The sequence below is a fragment of the Centruroides sculpturatus genome, unplaced genomic scaffold (assembly GCF_000671375.1).
Source record: "Centruroides sculpturatus isolate CEXI.00-Female unplaced genomic scaffold, Cexi_2.0 scaffold18, whole genome shotgun sequence".
Taxonomy (NCBI): Eukaryota; Metazoa; Arthropoda; class Arachnida; order Scorpiones; family Buthidae; genus Centruroides; species Centruroides sculpturatus.
This window is the reverse complement of record NW_019384302.1, coordinates 131,873-147,021: the sequence shown is the minus strand read 5'-3', so window position 1 is coordinate 147,021 and position 15,149 is coordinate 131,873. Positions and strand designations below refer to the sequence as shown.

The 15,149-nt window shown below is 30.0% G+C and overlaps 2 protein-coding genes across 3 annotated transcripts in view; one reads left to right on the top strand and one right to left on the bottom strand.

Moving 5' to 3' along the window:
• LOC111613021 (sodium/hydrogen exchanger 8-like) overlaps window positions 1-2,014 on the bottom strand; it is a 49,344-nt gene extending 47,330 nt beyond the window's left edge. For both annotated transcript variants that reach the window (XM_023354419.1, XM_023354348.1), the window contains exon 1: window positions 1,715-2,014. In XM_023354419.1, the coding sequence (XP_023210187.1) occupies window positions 1,715-1,854 (140 nt within the window). In that variant the 5' untranslated portion in view covers window positions 1,855-2,014. The remainder of the gene's footprint in view (window positions 1-1,714) is intronic.
• Window positions 2,015-2,245: 231 nt separating this feature from the next.
• Window positions 2,246-15,149, top strand: part of LOC111612847 (FACT complex subunit SPT16-like) — a 42,808-nt gene continuing 29,904 nt past the window's right edge. Inside the window, exon 1 of the mRNA XM_023354153.1 lies at window positions 2,246-2,438. Within this exon, the coding sequence (XP_023209921.1) occupies window positions 2,370-2,438 (69 nt within the window). The 5' untranslated portion in view covers window positions 2,246-2,369. The remainder of the gene's footprint in view (window positions 2,439-15,149) is intronic.

Sequence of the window (15,149 nt, the reverse complement as noted above, 5' to 3'; positions counted from 1 at the left end):
TGAAGCTTTCTTCAACAATAATGAAAATTATTTTGAAAATTTACATGTAAGCTTAAATTTTTATGTATTATATGTAAATTAAATAGGCTGCAAAAACTAATTTTAAATCTAAAAAATTTAATTTTAAACTGNCTTTATATTTTTAATTATTATAAAATGACAAATCTCTACCCTCAAAAGTAAGTGTTGAGTTTTATAAATAAGTTTAAATGCTAACAAGTAAAATCTTCATTAAATACAACCACACTCGAAATATGACACATGATGCATCCTCTATCGCTCCATCCCAATCTTTCACCACCAAAATTTAATAGCATCAATGCCCCTTACACACAAGCTACCATACCAAATTTCATTTCTTAATCTTTACCCCATCCTGATACATTAAACGAAATAGATGGGGCATCTATTTCATTTAATTTTTTTAACAGAACTTTTTTGACATTTTTTTTACTTTAGGAGGTACTCAAAACAAATTTGGAAAAGACTGAGTGTCAAATTTGACACGATTCCAATACTTTGTTGTGTGTGTGTAACAGCTGGAAAAGTAAAATAAAAAGTACATAAATCAAAATGCAAAGTAAAATACATAACAAAAAGGATAAATTAATTGGGCTGCAATTTGAAAAAATTGTCGACCTATAAATTTTAGTTTTTAAATATTTAATGATTTTACTCTAATAAAACAGTTTTTTTAATAATTACAGCAATATATAAGTATAAAGAAACATTGTAATTAGATCTCACCGAGACAATACATGATATCAGTAATAATAAAAACACCTTTCTCACTTTTTCTAGCAAGTTTTAATAAAACGAATTTAAATCTTTTGTTCTAATTGACATTTGAAATTACATTAAACCCAAAGGCTATTCAAAATAACCAAAAACATTAGTTCATTTCATTAAAACTTGCTAGAAAAAGTATTGATATCATCAGTATCAATCTGTATATACAATCTGTATTGGAGACTAAGTAGCAATGGGTAAAAAAAAAATTTCTCATGGTCAGATTTTGAATAGATATAAGAAATAAGGTATATCTGTTGTATATAGAAAACTTATAATACTTGTTTCTACTTCTAATTTTTGTAGTACAGTTTAAAGTAAAAATACGTCAAGAGGAGAAACATTTTACTTGCACAAAAATATCGAAGGGATACATCTCTTCCATTCCCAGTGAATCAATGCCCCCGTATAAACTTTTTAAATAAATGTTGATATAATATTTATTTAAAACAGTAAATTCAATAACATAATAATGATGTCATCTTGCAAAACCAGGACACCATAGATGCCGAGAGTTCGTCGGGCGAAAACATTTTAATGCTTATGAATAGTGGCAATGACAGAAATTAACGACAAAGCAGAAAAATTCAGTTTGCTTCGTCGTTATTTTCTATCATTGCCAATATTCGAAAATTCGATATATTTTACTAGAAAATCATGAAGTTTTCTAGTAAAAAGTATTGAATTTTCACAGACTCTACACCAAAATTCCATCCAGAGTATAGATCTTGGTATCCCTATCCTTTTAATTACTGTAAATTATCACGTTTTCGCTATACGTTTCAGGTGGCGCAATAAGTATCTCGCATGGCGCAACAAGCACCAGAGATAAGCTAAATGCTGTGTTATGTAAAAAATGATAAATATTTATGTATTTTTTTACACTTAATTAATTATATATTCGGTGAAAGGTGTGTATACTTACATATTATCAGAAGTATCAGAGAAAACATTATTTCCTTTAGAAGCTGCTGCTATGCCTTCTGCTTCGGCTTTCCAATTTTGAAGGCCAAATAATGTAAAGAGTAAAACAGTTAAATAAACACTTGTCATTATCAATTTCATGTTTAATTCGTGTTAAATAGCCGTAATATGTTCAAAATTAATAAGAGGAAGCGTCAATTTTCGATTTTAAAGCGTTTAAAATCACAGATTTTCTCCTGCGAAGTAACGGAACCATCCCTACCCACTAGCACCACACACTCCTATCGAACCTAATATCTAACTATATATAACCCGAAACGAACAATGCTATTGGATGTCGAAACGATATCGTTTAAGTACCGACCAATCGAGCGCTCTTTCACTAACATAAACTATCATATATTAGGTTCAATTAAAGTTTACATTATCCAATAAATGATTCGTTTACAAAACGGGATAACGTATATTTATGCGAAACGTATAATGCGCGAAACAAATCACGTGAGGAAGAAAAAGTAACTAATAAGAGTGAATGTTTCATGTGGGATCGTCTTTATTTGTTATACGTTCTCTCATTAGATAATATGGTCCGCGCGAAAGTGACGTCATCCGATCCATGTTAAGACTAACTACGTTTATTTTTTTGTGAATTGAAAATGGGTAACTTAACAGTTGACAAAGAGGCGTTTTATCGAAGAATGAGACGATTTTATTCGGCATGGATGGTAAGTTAAGAAAGAAAACGTTAAATAAAACAATAATTTACAATTTTAAAACAAAATATCTTTACATTCAACTTTAAAATTGATTAGAAGAATTTTAGGCCTAACGTGGTTTGAATAAAATTCAATCACTTAAAAAAAAATTACCTTTAATTAAACTCTTTCTCGTTTAATCTTAAATTAATGCAGTTTGTGTGAGAAGTAAACACCTTATAACTCATATTTTGTTGGCAATTCGTGTATTTTGATAGAAAACTTCTCAAATATTCAAAAATTCTAATGAAAAGAACACTTAAATAAATCATGGATCTCATCTGATGAGTTTTCTGCCTTCACATGTCAATGACTTCTAAAATATTCCTTTTTCTAAACTACAAACATCAAATAAAACATATATCATGTGTAAAATGGACATATTTTTTCAAAATATAAAAATTATCGTTTTCTTTCATTTAAGGGTAAGTAATAAATGTATAAAAAATGGCTCACATGACAGTAACAATGCTGTGTGTATTAAATATACTAGAAGGTATTTGTGTTTCTGTATCAAAAACATTAAATGAAGTCTGTGTTGTGTAGAACACAGATTTTTTTTATAATAGTACATAAAAATAATTGATTTTTGTTAATTTGAGAGTAAAGCGAAACATGAAAGGTCAGAAGATAGTAATATTGATATGTATTAGATGTTCATATTTTTGTATTACAAATGTCAAATAAAACACACACCCACACATATATATATATATGTATGTATATAAAATTGTACTCCTAGAATTAAAATTGTACTTCTAGTATATAAAAGTTTTAAGGTAATGGAAAAATAATAAATCTTTCCTTATTTCAATATAAAAATTAGCTTAAAAAAGGCTGGTATGATGATTATACTGTTATATAGTTGAAATATATTAAAAATATTCATATTTCTGTATAAAAAATGTTGTGTATATACATTACTGGTTGAGCAAAATGCAACGCCGTGCAATATCTATAGTCCGTCGTGGTGTTGCATTTTACTTGGCCGGCAGTGTATTTTACATGTAGTATAGACTTTATTTCTTAAAATAATGTACACGTAGGCTAATTGTTTCTGTTCATTTAGGTGTAAAAATAATATAAAAGGGGGTCAGAAGATAATAATAATGCTATATGTTTAAAATATTTTTTAATATTAATAATTTTAATATTTTTTTTTTATATTACACATTAAAGAACTTCGGGTAAAAAGTAAAGTGTTAAATAAAGCTATTATTATCCTAGTCCTAAGGTTGCTTTATAGCTTTTGTAAAATTATTTAGACTCCTTATTTCAAATTATCAAAAATATTCAGATTATAACAGACTTCTTAAGATACAAGCTGATTTTTTTTTATTATTTGATAAACTATATATGTATCATATAAAATTCAGTTTCAAAACAATGCAAAAATAACTGTTTACTTGCTATTTAAAGAAAAGAATGTAATAGAAAAAAATTATAAGACAATAATTTTATATCTTTTAAAATATATTCCTCTGCCAAAAACAAAGCAATCTGTACCATATATCAAATATGTACATTTTTTGAAATAATGCAAAAATAGTTATTCTAATGTAAAAGGAAGTAATACTGCAAAGATGTTGCAAAAGATGATGGTAATAAGTATCAAAACAAACATTCTATTATGTATAAAATATTTATATATTTTTAAAATAGTTAAAAGCAATTGCTTTGACCATTTAAGGTTATATTGTTATATAAAAACGCTTAAAAGACAGTAATATTGTTATACATGCTTACATGAAATCAGTATCAATGTTATATTCCAACTTGTATTATTTTTCTATTGATTTTTGTGACTAAGCTCACTAAGTGTTTAAAATTATAAAATATATAAATGTATCTGATAATTTTATTTTGATTTTCTCTACTTTATTTTTTATTGATTTTTTTTTTTTTATAATGATCAGTGATGACATTAAATCAATAGGCAATTAATGAATAAAAAAGCTTTGATAAAAATATAACTTTATATATATAATGTAAATCTTAGTGCTCTGAGAAAATTAAACAAAAAGATAATTTTTGTAAATCTTCATCCGATGGCGATAATTATGATTAATTTTTTGAAGACAAAGTCCTTCCTAAAAAGAGGAACCACCATTGATTAACTTTGTGTTCCATATATATGAAAAGATAATTAAGATATTGAATAAAATCTAAAATAATAATTATATCCTGTGGTATAAGTTGTTGATGATTTTAATTGAAAATACTATATTCTAGTAATTTCATTGTTTAATCATCTTGGAGTAATTTACATACTGAAAATTGTTGTGAATTTGTTCTGGTAATTCTCTACCAATCTCTGAGAGCAGAATTGAAAAAGTTATTTATTTATAAAAAGTATAATATTAGAATTTCTAATAGTTATAAAATTTAAGCTCAGTGTAAAATATAATTAGATCATGAGCTGGTTGTAGGGATAATTCACTATTAAAATATAGATGGCAGTAAATTAATTTTCAAATGTCAAAAAACAGAAAAACAATTGCTGGATTATAGAGTTGAGCCAATGACCTTTGAAACCAGCTAAAAGTTTTCTGAATTAACCTAGTATAACAGTTGATAATTTTAGTAATTTAAAATAATGGAAACAGTATATCTGATACGATCATTTATATTTAGTTGGTGGGAGTTTTAAATTTTTTGTATTTAAGTTTTTTATTTATGCTTATAATAAATTATGCAACTTGCTGTTTAATTAATAATAAAATCAGAGCAGAAATAATTGATGCGACATACATATAAAATTTAAATAGCTTTATTTCTATGAGTTATGATTATATATACAATATATAAAGAATAGGTAATTTCATTTAATATTGATTTGTGCTTTATTTTTAAAAAATAATTTTGTTAACTATTAAAAAAGTACTTAACACATTTTGTGATGATTTATTTCATCTTTAAATAAATTAACATCAGAAGTAATGCAATTTTACACTTTATTAAATTATAAAAAGTTTAAGGGATTTATAATTCTTGTACAGAATGGTCATATATCTCTTAAACTGTTCCTCAAATTTGAACAAGAATAAATTAATGAATACCCTTATGTTCTGTATACTAATGTGGTGCAGCATGCCCATATGGGCCATGCGCCATTAAATACTAATAAACCAAACCTATAAAATAATGTTATTTTTCTACAAAAAAAATGTGCAGAAATGTATTTATTTGTGAAAGAAAAGATTTGTTTATTTTTATAAATCATGTATATTGTCATAAAATTATTCACATAAATTATTTTAAATATTCTTACATAAAGCATTCTGTTATACTAGAATAAATTGGAACATATTCTTAGAAATAACACACTTTTTAGTAATGGTATATAACATATTTTTATATAGCATAGTTATAGTAAACTAAAACTCTGGAACATAACTGAAACAACTTTAGTTTACTCTTACTCCTTTCTTGATTTATAAATCAAAGAATTTAGTACAATATTCTGTTCCAAATTCAAATTGTATTTCAATAATCTGAATTGTATTTGTATCTGTAAGTTTTTTAAAAAGTGTTGTATCAATTTTTTTAGATGTTATACTGAAGCGGAATCACTAAAATATAGTGATTTGAAATGCATATATATAACAGTGTGAATAAATATTACAAATACTTGCATAGTTAATTTAGTTACTGAGTCCAGACAATTGATATTCAGAACACAATATTGTACCATATTCTTTGCTTTATAAATCAAGAAAGAAGTGAGAGAGTTGCTTATATCTTAAATTCCAGTAAAATAATTAACTTTAGTTTTATATATTACTAGCTGTTACCCGTGGCTTCGCTTGTGCAGATTTTGCAAGCAAACCCTATTTACATTCAATATTTCAACAACCATAGTAATTGTTATTTAACACCTACCGCTGAGAATGATGAGAATTGCTGAGAATAAAACAAACTATTTTCAATTTGATCAATTTTCTGGAACGTCTACAATCGTTCTATAATCAAACCAATATGCAAAAAGAAATCCGAATTTAAAATGATTCGAACATTTGGTTAAAAAATCAAAATATATAAAAAATATTTATAACAATGTCTGAAATGTTGTTAATTTATACCCCTAAGTACTCAATGAAGACTAAACGTAATTACAGTAGAGCATCGTTTATCTGAATCAATTGGGGACTGGGGTTGTTCGGATAACTTATTTTTCGGATAACCGATTATGTACGAAAAAATATATTAACCTATCCCGTGTTGAAATTTTTCTCTGTTGTGTGTCGCTTTGCATTGAATTTTCGTCGATGTTAAGCCTAACGTAAACTTTTTTAAATAATAATCGTGGCTATTGTATCATTAAAAATTATTTCTTTATTTTGTACAAACAAAATAAATATATTGAAAAATATAAAAACAAAAAAAATTATACTTTAGAAGTTAATCTAGTATCAAAAACGTTCGATTCAGTATGACACACAGTCCTGAGAAAAACACCACACAAAAGTGCCAGTGGTGCCAGCTAAAACACACACATCAACAAAAAAAAATATTGGAGTAGCCCAAGATATAGCCAAAGATTGCAGCACCACAGCACTAGCGAAAATTTAAATTTGCCAACTGGAATTCTTTCAGATAACCGACTTTCAGATAAACGACGCTCTACTGTAAATACAAAAAAAAAATCACATCTAAAATAGTACAGTAGAAGCCATTCTTCAGGTTAAGCCTCAATGCTCTCCCTTTTCCCCCGCGGAGAAATTTCGAAAAATCCCTTCTTAGTGTGTGTTTTCATAATGTACCCTACTAAAACGCGGTTAAAACAAAAAATCGCATTTAAAATAGTACAGTAGAAGCCGTTTTTCCAGTTAAGCCTTAATGCTCTTTCTCTTCCTTCTCGCGAGGGAATTTCGGAAAATCTTTTCTTAGTGTGCATTTTCACGACGCACCCTGTGTACCAAATTTCACCTCTAGGTTCTGGAACTTTCTAGAAAAAACTGGAACATTCTCATTGAAGCGTCACACATTTTCGAAGTCAACCACTTTCAAACCCCATATCTCTCACACCCGTATAGCTATGGAGTCGCAACCACCATAGTGCATGATGGGAGACTTGGAGCTACTACCACATGCAAACACCATTGATGTGTAGTTTTGGCTGCAGAGTGATGTATAGGCACAAACACGTTCATTCATATATATATATATATACACATACATACTAGCTGCAAGTACCCGCTTCACTGGGTTTTTATTTGTTCGTATATTTATGTGTAATATAGTTTTTTATATATAAAAGACTGTTTCTCTTCCTCTACATAATCTTTCTTTCTCTGATGCAATGTGTTTCCCTATAATTTTCAAGTTGCTCTTCCGTTCGATTATTTCTGTTTTTCGTAGCAATGTTAGATGTACTTCTTTGTACTTCAATGTTATATGTACTTTCTTCCGTGGTTTCATTTCTCTGAGCCATCTTTTGCCTTTGAGATATGATTCGAGACTGCAAAAATTCTTTCTTACATTTTGGCATTGTTTTTTATATTTTTACTTTTCACACTTCACTATTCACTTTTCAGTTTTTACTTTTTTCTGTTATTCATACACTTTTATTTATGAAAAATCAACTGAAGCATGTGCGTCACATGTCTCCAAAAACCCATCCCCACTACTATCACATAACTGTTTTTGACTATTCCAAAACATTTTCGACTATTTGAAAACATTTAAGATTAAGATTAACATTATAGCCAATCTTACCCGTTTTCACAGAATGCAAGAATTAAGTTCCCCATTTCCAGACTAATTAGAGAATTTTTACATGAGTCTAAAAATATGTTCGATTTCCTGCGAAAATGCAAAAAACTGCATCTGCGCCTGTAAATCTTATATGCTGCTTTATCTTAACACTTCCTTTGTTACTCAACACTTCCATTGTTAGCACTTCCATTGTTACACATTTTCGAAGTCAACCACTTTCAACCCCCATATCTCCCACACCCTTATAGCTATCGAGACACAACCACTGTAGTGCACGATGGGAGGCTTGGGGTTATTACCACACACAAACACCATTCATGTGCAATGTGTAGTTTTTGCTGCAGAGTGGGGTGCAGCAAAAACTACACATTGCACATGAATGATGTTTGTGTGTGGTAATAACCCCAAGTCTCCCATCGTGCTCTATGGTAGTTGTGTTCTTTCTTTTAAATCTATATATATATAAGAACACAACTACCATAGTGCACAATGGGAGACTTGGATCGTCACATATATATATAGATAGATTTAAAAGAAAGAAATTTTTAAGTGGGCATCCCAATTTATCATTTTATTTATTTCATACAGGTACTCATACTTTCAAACAAAATAAAGAAAAAACTTATTTAGCATATTACCTGTTTTGTATATATTGATTTGTCCAAGTTCACAGTAGAGCAATTTATACTTTATAGTTTTACACTATAAGTAAAGCAACTTACTATTGTGTTATTATATCATAGTATGCTGATATTTACATTCTCTCTATGTGTTAAAATTGTAATCTGTTCTTAATGTTATTGTGACATTGTAGTGTTCAAGGCTAGTTTATACCTACCCATAAGTAATGGGTTTTACATTTTACTGTAACCTGATCATTCCTCGTAATTGTTAATACTGTATAACGGTCTTGTCAACTTTTGTAATTTTGGTTATTAATAATTTCCGATGCAGCGCTCTGAGGTCCTAATAACTTTTTTCAGCGTTACTTTTCCCCTTTTCCTTTATACTTCTCCCTTCAGAACCCTTCCTTCAACCCTTTCTTCACTCCTTTCTCTTCGTAGTGGGCTAAGTTTGCAAAAGCAGACAGCCCTTCCTCCTCCTTTATTATTATGTTGGGTTTAGTAGGTAATACTCGGTTTAAACCGGTGGCTGTGTACTATGCCGGACCAGAGTCAAGGCATAGCAACCAAAACAAAACTAAAATTAAATGTGTGTGTCAGTGTCAGTATTAAGGAATTTCCTAACAATATGGCATGTATTCAATATAGTGGCCTTCTGTAGTNTCATTTCTCCCCATAGACCTTACTGGCATGGGTGTCCCTACCAGGAGCTTGTGCTCCAGCCTGCATTGCCCTATGGATCTTTAAAATTACTGGGCTGTAAAACTATCTGTAAAACTAATTATTATTATTATTATTGTTATGCTTTACTTATAACTGATGTTAGACTATAAATAAAGCATAACTGATCATAATTGAATAATAAAGCATCAATTAATAAGTTGTTTTTTGTTTACTATTATTAATCTTTGTCCTTTCTTCCAATTTACTTGATTCTATTGAACTTGTTTGCATGTAAATATATATATAAAATGTTTGAACATCACAAAGCCTGATGTATTAATACTAAACCAAATGTAACAATAATTAATTGGGCTGTTTTTTGCTATTATTAATAATTAGGTTGGTATTAGAGGTAGACTTTAGGTACAGTCTCTTATTAAAATTACTTAGTATCTCATTATTAATAGTAGCAAAAAATAGCCTGATTAATTACAGTGATCATTTGGTTTATGCATTGAAGCAAAATATAAGCTTACAAGCTTTTATTTTGCTCCTTCAATATACAAGCTTAATATAAGCAAAATAATTCATTTTTTGTTTGTATCTCTCTCACTCCAGATAGATAGATTCTAAAAAAAACAGTCAATACAGTCATGCTGTGTTGACTGTTTTTTGAGATATGGTCACAGTGTCTCAGCACATTGTCCCTTGGCTTTTGACTTCTGAACAAAAGGAAGAACGAATGAGAGTATTGGGTGATTTAATCAAGAAAGCTGATAAGGATCCAGCTTTTATTGAACCACATCATAACAGGTGATGAAACGTGGTGTTATTTGTTTGATATCCAATCAAAATGTGCTTCTTTAACATGGAAATCACCCTCCTCACTGCAATCAAAGAAATTCCGGCAGGATCGGAGTAAAAGGAAAGTCATGATGGAGGTATTTTTTTATTCTCAAGGCATAATAATTCATTGAGAATCAAAAAATTCTCAAGGAATTGTTCCCAAAGGCAGAACAGTAAACAAGGAGCATTATCTAGACATTTTACATTGTTTGAGGGAATCCATTCATCATAAATGGCTGCAGATCTTTTGAATTGGAGACTGGTACCTTCTGCATAACGCACTGCACATCGGTCCCAAGTGGTCACACAGTTTCTCACCAAAACTCAAATTAATGTGCTTCCATACCCCGCCTATTCACCGGACTTAGCCCCATGTGATTTTTATTTGCTTCCATCAATGAAAAAGCATTTGCAGGGATTGCGTTTTGTGTCATCAGATGAGGTGAGAGCAGCATCACGGAGTCTTACAGGAGGTTTCAAAAAATGGCTTCCAGCAGTCCTTCCAGAAGTTATATGAGCACTGGCAAAAGTGTATTGTTGCCCAAGATGATTACTTTAAAGGTGGTTTATGCATCGGCAATATAAACTTTTTAAGGTAAGGAATTTTACGCCAAGTCCCTGAACTGTTGGATCGTACTGCGTATAAAATTGTATATTAATACAAAAAGGAACAAGTATAAATAATGATAAATGATACAGTATAAACTGGAAGTAAATTAAAATAACAAGAAGCTTTACTTTATCCAACAAAGCAAACCTTTTCAAGGCACTTAAACAACATGTTCAAACATATGAAAGTCCTAGTATGTTAGATGTTCTATTGGATTTAAAATAGGTACTAACTTGCAATTAACCAAGCATTTACTTTCTAAAAATTATGTATACTTTTGAATTTTAAATTCTTATATATGTATATCATTTAGGCAAATTATAAATTTAAATATAAAATTTCAGGGAAATTTCTTTGGTAGGTTTGTGCTGCATAGTGCCAAAATTGCCACTTGGAAAATATATTTTATTAAAGTGACAATAAAAATATAATACTGATGGTAAAACCCTAGTTTGCTTATTTCGACATTCAGCATGAAATTGAATCACAAAGCACACTTCAGAAAAAACAGCTTGATGGGAGTCCAGTGCATCACAACCTAGCAATGTCATGATGTCATGTGGCAAATTTGGACTGGAAAGCAAGGAGTGATGTTGAAAACCAAAGGCAGTTTTCATGCAATGCTGCCCAGCATTTCCAGTTTGGGGATTTTTTATTGACTGACAGAAAGTTTGGAAAATTTTTTTTTTTCAGTAGACTAAAGCATAAAGAGTTTGACATGACAGAACATATGAAATACTGTTTAAGCATGCTGATCAAATGTGTTATTTGGAATTATTCAAAAATGATTCTTATTTCTATCTGACAGCTTAACATGTTACTGTTGCATTCCAAGCTCCAAACTAAGGCTACCAGCACTTTCATTAATAAGTAAGTAAAACTGGTAGCGAAAAATATTTCAAACTGTCATTGGAGAATCGATTTCCCTCAAGAGTGGCCTGTTTGGATATATTTATTTAATCTACAAGAATTTTCAAATATGATTTCTTAATTTGTATTGTTAAATTATTAAGATACTAAGTTTCAAATTATAGATAAGTATGTGTGTGTGTGTGTACTGTATATATGTATATATATATATATATATATATACAGTGGTGATATTCGAAATATTTAACAAAGGGTTCGCTAACAGAAAATTTTTCCTTAATTTTTTTCGCTCAAATGGTGCATTAACAACATTAGCGCAAAAACTGACCTTAAGACAACCATATAAATAGAAAAGATGCGTTCGCAAAATTAAGTCAGTTAAAATTTAACATTGTTTATGCCAGAACTATTTTTTTTATAAATAATAAAAAAAAAGTGTTCAAAATGGTTTATTTTGTACATATTTTAATATTTTTCATTCAAAATATTTTATAAACAAGAATTGGCTTTTTCTCAAGAAAAAACTTTTCTAAATCATTTATTTTATCATTAGGTATTGTTATAATAATAGATAGATGTCATCGTCTCTCGAAATACAATATCTTTTTTATTTCGCTGTCGATAGCCCGACACGTGTTCCGCAGCCATCTTGTATTTTCTCGCGTGCGTGGGATTGTGGGATCTCTCGTATGACGACCTAGTTTCAAGAACTCTTTTGAGTCGATCGCTATTGAACCTCGTTTCAGACTTTCAGTCGAGATTGAAACGGTCGATGGAGGTTGCACCAAGGCGAACAGTATATAAGGCTCTAGTTTAGTAGTGTTACAGAGTATAACACGTATATTTTAATATATTTTTTAAAAGAAACAAAACCACTGAGAAATGTTACGTGTGTTTAACAACGGGTTCGGAAAACTTTGAAAATATTAACAACGGGTTCGGCCGAACCTGTGCGAACCCGCTGAATATCACCACTGTATATATATATATATAGTTATTCTAGTGTGTGTAGAAAATTAAAATTTTGTAAATATTTTTAAAACATAAATTAGTGAAGGAATTTGTATTATTTGAATTTCATATATCATCATGTATTATATTATTTTGTGTATAAGATAAATTTAATTGTTGTTAAACTAATGAAAATTGCCATTAATAAATCATTTTAAACAGAAATATCATGTTGTAATTTATAAGGATATTATAAAAGTTGTTACATGCTATGTGAAAGGGAAAAAGTCTAATATTTTTTTACACAATATTATATTTTATAGGTTTTAAAGTAAGAGAAATTTGACAAATTTGACTTCTAGAAATTTTATAGATACTAATTGTTTTCAACTCATCATTACAGAGGATGACTCAGTTGATTCTAGGCATTTCTAAGCTCTGTTAATGTTTCCTATACTGTTCTACCACCATTAGTTACATTTCATGTGCTTCTCTTAAAACTGAACTACTACTCTACAGCAGTTTCCACTGCAGGAAAATGGAAAAGTAGAAAACTTTCTTGCAGTGATATAAGAGGAATTTCATTCCACACTTCCTGGTATATCCTTAGTTTCTACAGTCCTGCAACAAATTTGGAACATCTTTCTGAGAGACCTCCTCTTAACATGACAAAACTGCAGAAATTTTGTGAATGAGACATCCAGGATTTAACAGAGATGGCTGAGAAAGTGATCATTCTGATGCTACTCTAAACTGCTTTCTTAATGTAGTAGGCTAATGTTGACTTGACAATGTGACTGGATGCTTTGTCTGTATGGGTCCACACCTTTGATATCTCTATTCTGTAAAGATATGGAATTTCCTGAACAAACAGCAGGTCCACAATCTTGTTCTGAAAGCAGGCTATGTTGATCATCTCATTCCATCCATATTGAGTGATGTTCAGTTTGCCACAGGCACAATATTTTGCTGCTATCACAAAAGTCCTTCAGAGAACACTGTACTTCTTGTCATAAATCAGAGCAGTCTATTTGTTCTTTCCCTGTAATAAATGTATCGTGGTTTATGTCACCCAGGTGACCACCCAGTACCATTATCATTTGTCAAATATCCTTTGTACACCTTTATCACATTGGTAAAGTGTACAGTACTTTGGCATGGTTTCACTTGACATGTTGTCCATTGTCTTTATGCCTAGGCCCAAGGCCAAGATTTTCCCAAATGATCCACCCTACTTTAACTTATGATATTTCAGGCTTTGGGACAAGCTTCTTTATGTAATGGGATTCTTTGAGGATACTTGTATGGATTTGTCATGTATTTTCTAATAAACAGGATGGCTGAGTATGACATCTTTGTTATTTCTCAGGACACCTACAAGTTGCAGGAGGTAGCTGGTTGCACTTTTGAATAATGCTGCTTACACTTTACATATATGAAGACTTTCTCTGAATACTTTTTTACTGTCATAGAAAGTCTATATTTGGCATTGGAAAGTCTATAGATGTATCCTTTACAATATTCTGTCATTTTTGTTTTCATTATTATGGTGTTTTTCAACAAAATTTCCAATAGAATATTCTAGAACAGTGTTTCTCAACAGGGGTGATATCAACATGGAAAAAACGCCCCCATATGGGCGTTTTTTCCATGTTGAGGGGGTGATTAGTAACAATTTATATTTTGGGGGGGCAAAAAACAATTTTCTGGGCAATATAGTAAAACATTATATTAAGAATAATTAGATATTTTATTTGTTATATCATACAATAATTAAACAAATAACATTATACTGTACTAGTCACTAGTCTATTCAATGCAGTACAAATTTAGCATTAGCCTTGTCCCTCAGCATCAAAATTTTGTAGTGAAGGGGCAATACTACGTGACAGTTTTATTGAAGAAGGCGACGATTCGTTAGAGGTTGAGAAACACTGTTCTAGAAGGTTGTCTGATTCTAACATGCATATGTAATTTGATTCATATTTGCATATGAATAAAAGAAGACATACCTTTTTAATTCCAATAGTTTTTTTAATAGAATAAAACATTTTCAATTTTGATTAATAGTTCTTTCTCAGAATACACACAAATTAAATCAAATGTATACAATATTCAAAAATAAATAGAATACAGTAGAGCATCGATTATCCGAAAACAATTCCAGACTGGGGTTGTTCGGATAAATAATCATTTATGAAAAATATATTAAACACAAAATTGTACTGTATATAATTTGTATCACATATCTTATAAATACATACCTTACATAATGTAGTACATTAAAGTAGGCCTACAGTTTAGGTTGGCAGGGAGGGGAGAGTGCTGCAACACCACAGCACTAGCGGAAATTTAAATTTGCCGACTGGAACGCTTTTGGGAAACTAAGAAAGAAATGTT